General features: G+C 41.1%; 1 protein-coding gene across 2 annotated transcripts; it reads left to right on the top strand.

Moving 5' to 3' along the window:
• Positions 1-44: 44 nt before the first annotated feature.
• On the top strand, positions 45-14,714 carry KAT14 (lysine acetyltransferase 14). 2 transcript variants are annotated; one of them, XM_033154264.1, is made up of 10 exons: positions 45-324; positions 1,299-1,417; positions 3,007-3,128; positions 3,664-3,845; positions 5,106-5,522; positions 7,442-8,001; positions 10,051-10,187; positions 11,183-11,358; positions 12,715-12,905; positions 14,490-14,714. In XM_033154264.1, exons 1-10 carry the CDS (start codon positions 69-71, stop codon positions 14,661-14,663), a joined length of 2,334 nt encoding a protein of 777 aa, XP_033010155.1. In that variant the 5' UTR covers positions 45-68; the 3' UTR covers positions 14,664-14,714. The 2 variants fall into 2 exon arrangements, with proteins under 2 accessions (XP_033010155.1, XP_033010156.1); XM_033154265.1 differs by lacking the exon at positions 5,106-5,522.
• Positions 14,715-14,987: the final 273 nt, after the last annotated feature.

Raw genomic sequence — 14,987 nt, 5'->3', positions numbered from 1 at the left:
TCATATTTGTTGGAACAATTTTTGTTTTGCTGGGCTTCTTGCATAATAAAAGTCACTGTCAATTCACAATGGATACTAATGTGTACATGAGTGAGATGATGAGCCGTCATGATGATGAAGCTACAAGGACATCGCCTTCAGAAGGGCTGGAAGAAGGAGAAGTGGAAGGAGAAACTCTTCTCATAGTAGAGTCTGAAGATCAGGCATCCGTGGATTTGAGTCATGATCAGAGTGGAGACTCTATAAATAGTGATGAAGGGGACACATCCTGGACAGAAGAGATGTCTTACTACTGTGAAAGATGTCAGAAATGGATACCAGCAAGTAAGGCTTCCTAATTCTTGATTATTTTAAATAATAAAAATGTTTCCTTTGTTTTGCCCTTCTAACGTCAAGGTCTTGGTCAAGACCTACAAGATTGTGACCCTTGCTGAGCTGGGCCTTCAGGAAGCAGATCAGACAAGAGCCAGTTGAAAGCACGTCCTTCCCAAGGCACAAACCTAGCAAAAGGGGATTCCTTTTTCCAAATGACTTGTAGTCCACAATCATGAGTGAGTGGCAGACCTCAGAAGCTTCCTGGGCCTACTGCTTGCTGGTAAATCAGCTATACCCCTTTCAGAAGAAAGAATGGGTGGATGTCCCATTCCCCTTTTTAAAACATGGGGAGGTATTCCCAAAGAACCCCATTGACAGGAAGGCAAAGATCATGCTGTGCAGAACCCACAAGCTCTCAGCCTTAGCCATCAGAGCCTCTATGGCAGCTTCTTTCATGCCTCCTCTAAGCTCAGCCCCTTCTGCTGGGTGTTGCCCATAGCCCCACCCATTAGCACTAGGGACTATGAAAACTAGTTCAAGTCTGTGCCTACACAGAGATGCAACTGCATATGCTCTTCAGTTTTCAGCCAGGGCCCTAGCAGAGTCCACTGGCGTGGACTTCAAGGCCAAGGCTAGCCTCTCCAGTGATCCCTTTAGAAGGGACTAGACTAGCCTCTTTGGGGAGTGGCTGGATGGCGTTCACAAGAACTACATAAAAGCTATAGATAAGAATTTTTTTCTGTTTGAGAGAAAAAAATTTGCATGCACAATTCTTAAGATTTCAAAAGGAATTGCACTTATGATACATATCTGTGTGATATCTCCAAAATAGAGACAGATGTGCCCACCAATTGAGGTTACATGGATTTCTGTAAGAATGAACCCCATTTCTGCTATTTTGGACCTTGCTCGTAATGTGTTGGTGTGTGGGTCCCATTTGTTGGGAAAAATTAAGGCCTAAGGTTTTGTTTGCTTGTTTACAGATCAGGTGAGAGAACAGATCACCTATCTCAAAGGTGATAATTTTTTCAGATTTACTTGCTCTGATTGCTCAGAAGATGGGAAGGAACAGTTTGAACGGCTGAGGCTAACTTGGCAGCAGGTAAGTAACAAGCGGACCCTTAGTAATTGCACCAAAACTGGATTTCACATTTCTATGTATTACAATAAGGTGCAAGGGGGAGGGGTTGTTAGCAAGCTTCTAAGTGTGAATCTAATTTTTTTAATTGCTTACCCTTAAAGGTACATGACTATCTTGGAATCTAAAAAACTCATTGCAAAAAGCCAGATTAATTTTTTTAAATTTAAGATTTATTTATTTGTTATGTAAACACAGAAAGGAAATTATCTTTTGGCCATGGATTGTGATACTTTGCAGTTTGGCCAGACTGCTCCAGTGCCAAGGGACAAGTTGCCTTCACTCCTTGCTGACAGATGACATACCATAATGAAATAGAGAAAGTTCCATTTACATAGTGGCTTGGACAAATTATATGTAGTCAGTTGACTGGCATGCTAATCCTATTCCCTAAATTGCCTTCTGAAGATACCTGAAGTAAATTGCAAGTAGGGCTACCACCCCACAATATAGAAGAAAAACTATTAACTATGTTTTATTTGTAAATATTGGAGTCAGGGGAATGGTGTTGGCTAATCTAATAAGTTAAAAGATTTCAAAATTCCTTTAATAAATAAATTTCTCAGTTATTCTTCTCCAACCTTGCAAGTTTTATGCTCCAATTCCTCCTTAAAACATACTGCTTGGTTAAGTATGTGTTTTAACCAAGTCTGTCATCAAATACATCATAACTACATGTGTATTTTTAAGTTTCATTGATTTGTTACTTTGTTCCAAAAATATTCTCATCTAAATAAAGCAAGGTCTTAAAATGCATTACCATAGCAACATTGCAAAAGTTCTTTAATGCATCATTGTTTTTTATTCATCATGATAAAACTTTTTCTGCTACTTCCAATCCAATAGGAAATGCAATTTGAGTTTTTGCCGATTAGTAATTGCCGTAGTGAGTACTTGCAGAGAGATATTTTAAAATATTACCTAATACTATGGTACAGATTTTTTTAAAGCTGAATTTTTCCCTTATTAGGGTATCTTCAAGTATGCCCATTGCAACAAATCTTCCTTAAACTCTTCCATGAGTTCCCATAGTAGTTAGGACTATAGTAGTATCAAATTTCTAAGTATTTAATTAGAAAGTCCCTCCATGGAATCAGATACTGTACCCTGTTTTTCCCTTTGTAGTTCTATCCAAGTTGAGGCCCATCCATTCAGGCCTTGTGAAAATCAATTTGTATCTGGAGATTGCATTGGATTCTGTAAAACAAATTTAGGAGTTTCCCAGATTAATTCATCCACATACCAACTAGTTTTAAATTGCTCTTATCTGATCTTAACTCCTTGTATTTCCATTTATATTTTTATTGCCCTAGTAATAAAGGACACATTTGTCGTGTTCCTCTTTTAGGATAAATCATCTGAACATTCGTTAACTGAAATAGATGCATTTAGGGTAATCTTAATCCAGGCAGATTTAATACCCCCCCAAAAAAAACCAATATTGTCTAAGATTTGATTATTTTATATAACCTGTTAGGAGAAGAGAATTATTTTATCCCAGAAAAAATTATTTCTTACCTATTGTAAATGAGAGGCTCCTATTTGTGTTTCAGGTTGTTATGCTGGCAATGTACAATCTATCCCTGGAAGGAACTGGCCGCCAAGGCTACTTCAGGTGGAAGGAAGACATTTGTGCTTTCATTGAAAAACACTGGAATTTTCTACTAGGAAACCGGTAATGCCATTATGTTGTCTTAAAACTGAAGGTAAAGAACAAAAGGTCTGCATATAATTAAAATGTAGGAAAACATTTTTTCTCCTCGTTGAGAGTAAAAGAAGATATCCAAAGTGGGTGAAGCTCAATAGTTAGTTCACTTCTGTATAGTTCTGCATAGTATGACTTTCCCTAGCTTGTCTCCCTCCAGTTGGTTTCTGCAAGCAGTGAAGGCCAAAATATACAGCCATTTTATTTCAAAGTTTATTCTGGTCTCTCAAAATAGTACAAGATTGCACCACGTTTAGTGTCCCTTAACATCTACTAGCCCTCATTAGTAATTTGTCCTAAGATTTTGAGAATCCAGAATAAAATTTGAAATAATGCATATACATTTCAGCTATAGTTGATTGCAGAAATTGATTCCTGCTTCCAGTCCTTGCTACTGTGCTCATCCCATTAATTTCACTTAAGATCTGAAGAGGAACTAGCAATCTACTACCAATGTAGTAAACAAAGCTCTCTTTCAGACACATTTTCCCTTTCTTTGATTTAGAAAGAAGACTTCTACTTGGTGGAGCACTGTTGCTGGTTGTCTGTCTGTGGGGAGCCCTTTATATTTCCGTTCAGGGGCTCAGGAGTTTGGAGAACCAGGATGGTGGAAACTTGTCCACAATAGGCCCCCTACAATGAAGCCGGAAGGAGAGAAGCTTTCTGCATCTGGCCTAAAAACAAAAGGTAATAATTTGTAAACTGCAAATCATTTGCACATTTAAGGATGCAATAGTCTTACAACTGGTGTTTTTGGCATGGTGTGGGTACGTGAGGAGAGAGAGTAGGTTTGCACTCTTCTGTACTATTGACATGGATTTCAGTCAAAATAAAAACAATAAATTTCAAATGTAGAAATTTGTAAAGGGTACGCCATCATGCAGACATCCTCAGTTTTTAAAGACCCGTGAACTTTCTGCAAAGTGTGGGTGGGTAGGTATTGTATAGGTATAGCTCTTGCCCTTTGTACATCCCATTATATGTTTCTTGGTTGCTGCTTCTCCCACTCAGCCACTCTTGTTCCCTATCCACTCCCAAGCTCACCACCCATTCAGCCTCTCTATTCACCAGTTTCTTCCCCAGCTTCTTTTACCACTTTGCAGTTCTCCTTTTCCCTACTTCTTGCCTTTCTTCTTCCTCTTAAAAATTCGGTGGAAAACGTTCAATGTATGTGACAAAAATATATTCCATTCCCACATTCTGTTATATGCAGTCTGGAATTAAAGAATGTTAGCACCTGCTTGTCACGTTTTCCTGTATCAGGAAAGGTGTATTTTTATTGTCTTTAAAAAGTTGTTTATGTTGGATACCTTCTGTAGAAATAGATGCTGCCTTTGCTTTGGAATAATAATAATAATAATAATAATAATAATAATAATAATAATAATAATAATTTATACCCCGTCCATCTGGCTGGGTTTCCCCAGCCACTCTGGGCGGCTTCCAGCAAAATATTAAAATACAATAATTCATCAAATATTAAAAGCTTCCCTGGACGTAAAGGATGACATATAACACTTGGCGTTGATTACTAATGGATAAAATGAATATATAAGAAATAAGCAAAGATTTAAGTATGGAAATAGGAGTATAAGAACAAGTCGAAATCCGACAAGGGAATATTTTATTATTATTATTATTTATTCTTAATTGGAGTAAGAAGAACTGATGTGCGATATATTGATATATGAGCTAGAGAAGACATAAGAAGGAAGAAGGGAGGGGACTCAAATCTTTAAATGTAAATGACAAGAGTGGTATAAATTTATGGAAATTCAAGTTTGGGTTTTATTTGTTTCTACATTATTCTGTATTACTTTAATTGTTTGTTAAAATACAAAGGAAAAAACCAATAAAAATTATTTACAAAAAAAAAGCTTCCCTAAAGTTCTAAAATTGGTATTCTCTCTGCATGTTGGAACAAACACACTACTTGTTCTCTGGCAGGTTCAAAACCATCATTAGACCCTATCATTACAGTGGAGGGACTTAGAAAGAGAGCGAGCCGCAATCCAGTAGAATCTGCCATGGAGCTGAAGGAGAAGAGATCTCGCACTCAGGAAGCCAAGGACATCAGGAGAGCTCAGAAGGAGGCAGCTGCCTTCCTGGACAGAAGCACATCCTCCACGCCAGTCAAATTCATCAGTCGAAGCCGGCGACCTGACATTATACTTGAGAAGGGGGAAGTGGTTGACTTTTCTTCCCTGAGCTCCTCTGATCGAACTCCTTTGACAAGCCCATCCCCATCTCCTTCTCCAGACTTCTCTGCTCCCGGAACACCAGCTTCTCACTCAGCTACACCGAGCCTGCTCTCAGAAGCAGACCTTATTCCAGATATAATGCCACCCCAGGCCCTGTTTCATGGTAAAAACTACTTTAACATTTCCTTGTCTATTAACCTCTATTGGATCTCATTTTTACAACCATTTCTAGACCATAGTTCTATTTTTGGTGATATTTAACACCCACCAGGAACTGTGATACCGGTACTTATTCTCAATAATTATATTCACTAATGTACCAAGGAAAATGTTTTCTAATGTGAAAAATATTCAAGCACTTACCAGTAATAGTATTCCTTGTCTAGTATTAATTCATGTAGCAAATTGTGCACCCAACCAGTGCTTCTGACAATCACATATATGCCATCTGTGTTGCTAGATACTTGCTGGAATGTTAACTTTCTCTGATGTATGCTTCTGGAAGCATATACATGGGCAAAAAAAGAAGAAAATGCTGCAAGTGCTATTTCCTTATTTTCTCAACTGTACCAAAACAAACAAACAAAATTAGCAATAATACTAGAACATAGAAAAATGCCTTTTTTTGTTTGCTGCTGTTTTGGTTTTGGTTGACCACCTAGGTTGCTAGTTCTGGAGATTCCACCCTCCCCTCCTCCCTGTCAATACAGTTGTGTTTTAACTTTCCTGATGCTTTATTATTGATTATTAAAATTTATGTTGCCTTTCCTTCCAACAGCTAATTTCAGGAGAGCTGAAAATAATGCTGAAAATATTTCACATCTGACAACCAATGCGCCTCTTCGGTTTCAGATACTACATGGGTAGACAAGTCTAAAAAGCCCCGGGACACAAATTTTCACAACCCTCTAGTGCAGTGATGGCCAAACTTGGCCCTCCAGCTGTTTTGGGACTACAGTTCCCATCATCCCTGACCACTGGTCCTGTTAGCTAGGGATCATGGGAGTTGTAGTCCCAAAACAGCTGGAGGGCCAAGTCTGGCCATCACTTCTCTAGCGGCTATGGTGGCTCATTTACCAGAAGCGCTGTATTTAGCATTAATTCTGGGAGTGTATACTTGATTTTGACCAAACCAGGCCTCCTGATATATATTTTGCTGTAATGGAACCTCATAGTAAGTCTAATAGGGATGTGGGTGTTGCTGTGGTCTAAACCTCTTGGGCTTGCCGATCGGAAGGTCATCAGTTCGAATGCCCACAATGGAGTGAGCTCCCGTTGCTCTGTCCCAGCTCCTGCCAACCTAGCAGTTCGAAAGCACACCAGTGCAAGTAGATAAAGAGGTACTACTGTGCCGGGAAGGTAAACGGCTTTTCTGTGTGCTCTGGCTTCTGTCACGGTGTCCCCATGGCCACATGACCCGGAAATCTGTCTGTGGACAAACCCTGGCTCCCTCGGCCTGAAAGCGAGATGAGTGCCACAACCCCATAGTCGTCTTAACCATCCAGCAGTCCTTTACCTTTACCTTTTAGTGAGTGTAGCATTTCATTCTGGCCAACTTGCCACAGTCTTTATATACATCTATTGAGTTACTATTCCAGGCTATTCTATCAGCATCTTTTTAGATATATTTGTGCTACTAAAAGGCCTGTCTTTTCTGCTGTCAGACTTTTGTGGTCCATCTTCCTTCCTGGATTAAGCATCCTATTCAGAGCAACACTGGATCTAGTAAAGGGGCCTGATTTTCATAAATCAAAACCTCTTTGAACTAGCAAATCTGGAGAATACTACTTTGGAACAGGTAGTCTCAACTGAATATTAATGGGGAATGGCTGTGTACCCTTTCATATTTAAGCCACAGTCTCCTAGGAAGATCACACAGTTGTATTCTAGATTCAGGTAGGTAGCCATGTTGGTCTGACGCTGTCAAAATAAATTAAAAAATTAAAAAATAGTCCAGTAGCACCTTAGAGGCCAACTAAGTTTGTTCTGGGTATAAGCTTTCATGTTCATGCACACTTCTTCAGATAAGTTGTATTTGTTACATTGTCACAAAATTTATGGAATATTTTGTTTTGTTTATAGATGATGAAGAGATGGAAGGTGATAGTGTTATCGATCCTGGAATAGAGTATATCCCACCCCCGAGTGGGCCAGCGGGAATGATCCGAAAGAAGGTGAAGACACCAGAGCAGATTAAGCAAGAGATGGAGAGCGAGGAAGAAAAAGCAGAGAGACTTGAACGTGACACTGAAAACTCTGATAATACCCGCACATCCCTTCAGGACCAGGGTCGAGACAAAAGGAGGATGCAGTTGGAACATAAGAATGCTAAGTTCGGCATGCCCAAGTATGCCCCTGTTAGCATCTATGAAGAAAAGCTTCTCTTGAGGAACTTGGAGGGCTGCCCAAATGCTGCAGCCATGACCCCCGAAGCTCAGAGACTGCGGCGCAAGTTGATAATCCGGCAGGCCAAGCGCGAGAGAGGCCTGCCCCTCTTTGACTTGGACAGTATTGTGAATGCAGCTCTCCTCCTGGTTGATCGGATTTATGGACCCAAGGAAGGAATTGCTCCCTGTCCCTCAGCAAATTACGCAATGTACAGAACTACCAGCCAGGATTTCAGAATCTTGGATCGATACCAGGTTAATGTTTCCAATTCAACTGTTTTTTTCAATCGCTCCCATACTCTGGATGGGGATAGCGGGCAAAGGGAACACAACCTGCTAGTCCATACAAAACACGTCTAGGCACCCTTTCTTAGGTAATTATGAATCACTGCCCATGATCACATCCATTGTGAAATTTCTCTTAATGGAATGGGGCAATGTTATTCCTTGGCACTGGTTGCTCAATCCCTTCTCCTTTCCAGAGAGTGAGTGAGGGCTTTGCTGTTTTTATGGAAATTACATGTGGCAGTTTTCATTTACTTTATATCCATTTCTTCTAGGCACACTTAGGTGATGCTTTTATGTCCAGAAGGACCAAGGAAGTGTTTTCAAGGGCAACAAAAGAGCCTGACACCACAAAGCCTAGTAGGGCAAGGCAGTATCTGGCTCTCATCATTGTGATATACCAGCAGTTAAATTCCGCAATATGCTGATATACCAGCCCAAGCCCCCATACCGCTCCAGCTTGTGTGAGCCGGAGGGGCATCGGGACTTCCTTAAACTGATTAGCTGGAGGATGGGAAGCCTTCCACTGCTCAACTGAGCAAGCCCCCATACCTCTCTGGCTCAGGTGAGACGGAGGGACTGGGTGGGTGGGGCTTTCTCAAAGGTGCAGGCAGGCAGGTAAGCATAGCTTGAGAAGTTGGTCACCCAGAACCTTTTCAGGCTCCATCTGCCTGCCTGCCTGCGCCTTTGCCGTCTGTAGGCAATTTGAGCTGTCACAATGTATTGCCAGCTCAAAATGTCTGAAGCTGGTATTGCAATCTGAATGCCATCTCGGTTTCAGACAACTTACCAATATATCACCCAGCTCTAAAGCCTAGATACGTGTTTCTTCTTCAGCTTTAAAGTACCTTAGGAAGTTATGGAAGCTCTAAGGAACCCTTTAATGAGTGATCTGTAGCTTTACTCTTGACTAGATGGAGATCATCCAGGAACACCTCAGGTTGTTTCTCTACTGCCATAGACATCTGGAGCATTCTGTTCAATAGTTAACATTATCCAAATCCTGGGAATGACATTTTCTCTGTATATTCTTGGGTGTTAATGTACGCACTCATTTATAATTTACTGCTACAGAAGTTAATGGTTAACTGGAAACCAAGTTATGTTTTTATTGAGCATATTATGGGTGGAATTCAACATTGTGCTAACAAAGCTTCCATCTGCGCAAACATTTCAGCTTGCCACAAAAATATCCCACCTCTCCTCCCCTTGCATGCTTCACTGAGGGTTCTCCTGATCTCCCTAGAGCCAATTTTAAGGGGGTCGGGAGAAGAGGTAGGGAAAGCCCTGTTGCACAAGCCGAAGTCCTTGCTCAGAGATTCTGCTTACGGGCTTGTAAAGTGAATCCCTCCCTGTGCCCTGAAACTGGGTGAGGGAGGCTTCTTTCACTGAAAGAAGACAAGTCACAAAGTCATTTGCATAGCTCTGCCCTTGAAGAAAAGTTGGGGGGAAGCAAACAACTTCTGGGTAACCTCCATCCATTAAAGAGATTACAGTGTCACAGTAACTTCATTTTTAAGACCAGTAAACCAATGCTGTTTGAATTCCTAAGAGGGACTAGGTAATCTCAACGTCTTGCAGATAGGGTAACTTGGGTTGTGTTCAATGTGTAGTGTAAAGATTTCTCTTTGCACAATGGAACATTCTTCCCCTCTCCCCATCTGTGTGACCCCTAAACCTCCTCTGGGTTTCCCCCCAACCCTCTGGTACACATTTGGGGATGGCACGTGGGAAGGAAAGGGAGGAAATCCTGTTGCACTAGTGCAGCCTTCTAGCTGAATACTGTCTGTTCTCCTTTTTCAAAACTGGACATGACAGTAGTAACAGCCACCCCGTGGTTGGTGCAAATTACCATTTATAAAATAGCCAGTGGTACACTGTAGTTAACTTGCCATTGGCATTTTTTTTACCAAGTTGAAAAGATCAGTTGCAGATGTTATTTTTATTCTATCGGCGATAGCTCTCTTGTTTATGCTCATTCTAGGCTGATTTCCTTTGTTTGTTGGCTTTGCTTTACAGACTAAGCTGTCTGCTGTGAAGGGGTTTCGACAAATGCCAACAAAATTTCTGTGCCGACTCGTAGGCTCAGAAGATGCTTTGACTGACCACAGCATTATCAGTCCCTACACTTCCCGTGTTTTGAAACCCTACATCAGGTACAGATCACAGAGCTGTTTTCACTACAGATTTGTTCTCTTTCTGGGCAATTGTTGAACACTCAACTCTTAGGGCCTTGACTTGAGGCTGAAATATATGTTCAAAAGTTTGTAAAGACAGTCTGTTAAGTCTACTCTGTGAAATAGATCATTGTTACCACCATATTACAGATGGAGAATGAAATTGGCAGAGGTGATTTTGCCACCAAGTCAATCCATAGTCATGGGAAGATGTATAAGTTCTCAGTGTAGGTGGCCTTGCAGGGCAGATACTCAACTGCCCCCTTTGTGTTTTATACCAAAAGCATGGAAACAGGAATACTTGCTCATCTTTCCTGTTTTGGTGGTACTTCGTAAGATGCAAAACTCTTATGCTAGGAGGATCTTTTCTCTCTGCAGCCCAGACTGTTCTTCTTGTGAGTATGCTAGAGTTGGGACAGAAACAAATACATTTATCAAATGTGCAGGAGCACAGCATGCACAACTTTAGAAATTTTGTCTAGGTAGTGGAATACTCTCCACAAAAAGGAAGGTTTAATAACAAAGTAAAATAAAAGGCAATTTACAGCTTAATGAATTAATATGGAGCACCTTAAGGACTGAACAGATAGCAAAATATTTTCATCAACAGGGTCCCTGAATTGCTGTGAAAGAGATGATATGGTTACCTTTTTGGTAGCTTGGTGGATGGATGTGGTCCCAGATTGAAAGTTTTAGTGCATGGACAGAAAAGGAAAGGTGCCCTCTCCAAGTCGAGACACGTTTTCCAGCATGGTATCACAATAAGACTTGAGAGACATCTGGAGAATGCTGCGTCCTTGAACTTAAACATGGCTGTTCTCCAAGTTGTGACTGGCTTTGACAACTAGACTCTGGCAAGAACAAATCTCTCCTGGTCTCTGTGCACCATACTCATGTCTTAATTTCAGGCCCGACTGAGTCTGACTGCTGTTACACTCTGAAAATGACAAATATTGCTGTTGTGTCCCCTCCAGGCGTGATTATGAAACCAAGCCTCCAAAACTAAGGTTGCTGAATGAGATTCGAGCCCATTCGCACAAGAATGATCCCAGCTGGACTGCTGAGCCAGAGGCACCCATTGATTACTGCTATGTGCGCCCTAATCACATTCCCACTATTAACTCAATGTGCCATGAGTTCTTTTGGCCAGGTAGGATTTACTAGGTGGTCAAGAGAAATAATGGGGCGACTAGTCATTCCATTCTGGTAGATGTACTACAGCTCCAGTGCTGCCACTGATTCTCTCTTTTCCCTTCCCAAAGAGAATTTCAGCTGTCCCCCACAAGGCATACATTAGTTTTGAATCCTGAGAAGACGGAAGAAGGATGGGTGGGACAGTTGGAAACGAAACATAGTGGGTGGTAAAAGCTATGAAGCTGCTTTTCTTGAAAAGGAAAGGAAAAGAAAGGGGTTGGGGATGTTAATTATTGAATTTGTGCCTAATGTCTACTTAGCCCGGTGCCATCATTTATCTGTGTTGAGGGGCTGGGCAAAAATACTTTTATTCTCACAGAATTTTGGCCCTTAATGTGGAGACTACTTAGATATGTTTGTGACGTCTTTTTAGTGGAGTGGGTTGAGTTGGCTATATATACTGTATATTCTGGCATATAAGACTACTACTTTTTAATCCAGGAAAATCTATTAAAAAGTCGGGGGTCGTCTTATACGCCGGGTGGAGAATCTGTGGTCAAGTATATCTCAGACTCTGTATTTTAACTGGAAAAGTTGGGGGTCGTCTTATACGCCCAGTTGTTTTATATGCCGGAAAATACGGTATTATGAATGAACATTGTGGGTTCTTATTTTATTATTGTTCTTATACTTAATGTTTGTTTTTGCACTGTATGTTGCTTACAGTCACTCTTGTGGAATAAAAAGAAATGTAATAGTAATATTAATAAAAAGCCTGTGTGCATGTATCAGTGCATTTTCTATTGGCTGAAGTGACCTGTTCCTAATAGAACAACCACCCATTTTTCTGATTGGTTCCCACTGGAATTCCATAACCTTATAAAACCGTTTTAAATTCTCTCTCATGACTGAATAAATGTAGCTTTTGAAAGTATATGTGGAAAAGTTGAATAACCTGCAGACATTTACTGTGATATTGGGGTGTAATCCTGCACACACTTACTTCTGGTCAAAGACCCATTGAATTCAGTGGGACATACCTCCAAGTAAGCATGCATACAGGATTGAACTACTGGGTCATTTTATTCACATAATTATAATATCTAACAGTATATTTATTCCTTTAACATGGAAATGTCCTTAACATTTTGTTGCAGGATTATTTATTACCAGTCCTGTAATTAGATTTTGAGTCCTTTAGGACATTATGAACTAGTCTCCATGCTAATGTCAAATTATGAAAATAGGAGAGTCCCACATGAGCAAAACTTTTTCTTTTTCTTTTAAAAAAAGCCTTAAGTGATATTTTATATGATGTTCCTTTTCCATCAACAATCTGTGATCATTTGTGGTGTGCTTTTCTCTCCCACAGGAATCGACCTTTCAGAATGCTTGCAGTATCCAGACTTCAGTGTTGTTGTCCTTTACAAAAAGGTCATTGTTGCATTTGGTTTTATGGTACCAGATGTTAAATACAATGAAGCATACATCTCTTTTCTGTTTGTTCACCCTGAATGGAGAAGATCAGGAATTGCAACCTTTATGATCTATCATCTTATCCAGGTAGCTTTATGATTTATTATCTTGAAAAGTATGATCTGTACCTTTTACTTTAAATACAAGTGCAAACAGGGCAGGTTTACTCAATAAGATAATATATCCCTTTGATGACCTACTCGTCGTTCAGTTGTCACATCTATGTTGTGCAGATCAGTGGTGTAGCGTGGCATTGGGGGCTGCAGTGGTCCCGAAGGAGCTGTAAGACTGGGAGGGGGATGTGGCTCCCTTCTCTAGTCTGGCAACGGGTGTGGCACAGACTTTTCCTGGGTGGTTGGGTGGGCTGTGAGTGGGGAGTGGGTAGCTGGCCAGGCCTTCCTGTGCCAGGGCAGAACCCCCTCTTGCTCCCTGCCCCCTTTGGTGCCTCGGGTTCGTATCCTTAGCTTGCAGGTGTCGTGTACAACACGCTTCTTATGCCATGGCTGGTGCCGACAGTGTGCATGCTGGGTCCTCTCATCTTCCTTCTGCCCTGGGGCCACCGCAGAGCCCCCAGGCCAGCCCTTGTATGGGAGCAGGCAGCCGTAGGCACGGCAGGTGCCACTGGAGTGCCTGGTGTGAATGAAGAGGCAACCATGCGAGCTTCAGCTGACAGCATGCTGGCTCCTTGGCTGGACTAGTGGAGCTTTCTGTGGGTGCGCTACAAGCAGCTGAAGCGGCTGGTGCAGGGTGAGCTGCGTTGCCAGAGGGGCTCTGGTTGTGAGGTTGGAGTCCACGCCCAGCACCTCCCAGGAGAGCTCAGATGTCAGAGGTTGCACTAAAAAGGGGGAGGACCCAGGATGACATGCCAGCCCCCTTCCCCATGGTGATGCTGCCACTCCTTTTGCGCCTTGGCCCAGGCAACCCATGCTACGCCACTGGTGCAGATTCATTAAGGACGGGAGAACACCCTTGTAAAATTTGTGGTTTGCATTTGGGATTCAGGTACAGATGCCTAGTTGCTCCAATAGCAGCACAACTCTAAATTCCCAAAGGCAGTTTTGGCCAGCATGGAGCAAACTATCTACTTTATGTGTTGTCTTGAGTTCTGTAGCTTTCATATCCAGATTGAATGACTTAACAAGCTCCTCATCACAAAACCTGTTAATTCGTTGACCAAATTTATTATCTGCTGGGGCTAATTGTTTTACCCCGTTTGCAAGTAATGAGATACTTGCACTTTCCATCATTCTTCCAGCTCTTCTTTCTGGTACCTTTCTTAATTTATTCAGTGAAATTAAGGCTATGTCAATGCTGCTGTAACTTTGCATCTTCTGAAGGTTGCTACTCCTTGTAGTTTACCAGTTGTAAGTACTGAATGACTGAGGTCCTTATCAAGCAGAATTGAAGGACAGTCAAACTTGGAAGCTAGCAATTCTGAAAATTTAGTATCCTGAATTCACTTCCCCAATAAAAATTGGTATTAGAGGTAACCTGTGCTTTACTATATCATCTGTTATCCATCTATGTATATTAATGCATGATACTTCTGTCTGCTTTTAGTATCTCTTCCTTCTTGAAAGTTGTCTTGCTTTGACTGCACAATGCTCCCATAATCAGTTATCTCCTCATTTCCTTCCTCACATGTAACACAACTCTCTTTTCTTTTCACAGACTTGTATGGGCAAAGATGCAACCCTTCATGTATCTGCAAGTAATTCTGCAATGCTGCTGTACCAAAAGTTTGGATTTAAAACAGAGGAGTACATTTTAGATTTCTATGACAAATACTACCCTTTGGACAGTAAGGAATGCAAGCATGCGTTCTTTCTGAGGTTGCGGCGATGATACCGCGAGGGAAATCTGGTCACTACAATAAAATATGGTTTAGCGCTCTTACTGAGGTGCTCTGTTGCCTTTCTTGCTATTAAGTTATTAGTCTATGGTCTTTACTGAGATTAGTATTTTTTTTACTACAATAGCCTCTCTGGCCAAGACAGAAATACAAAAACTCCTTCCTTTTTCTGTAAGGATGGAATTGGAATTGACAAACCAGTTGATGATTCCCAACAAGTTCTCATACTGAATGAAGACACAAATATTCCAACTATTCTTTGTAGAAAGCAATAAAATGTTTGACTCTAGACATGACATTTATTAGGTGGAAAAATC

This window comes from Lacerta agilis, chromosome 7 (genome assembly GCF_009819535.1).
Source record: "Lacerta agilis isolate rLacAgi1 chromosome 7, rLacAgi1.pri, whole genome shotgun sequence".
In the NCBI taxonomy this organism is placed as follows: domain Eukaryota; kingdom Metazoa; phylum Chordata; class Lepidosauria; order Squamata; family Lacertidae; genus Lacerta; species Lacerta agilis.
This window is presented reverse-complemented; position numbering and strand designations above follow the sequence as displayed.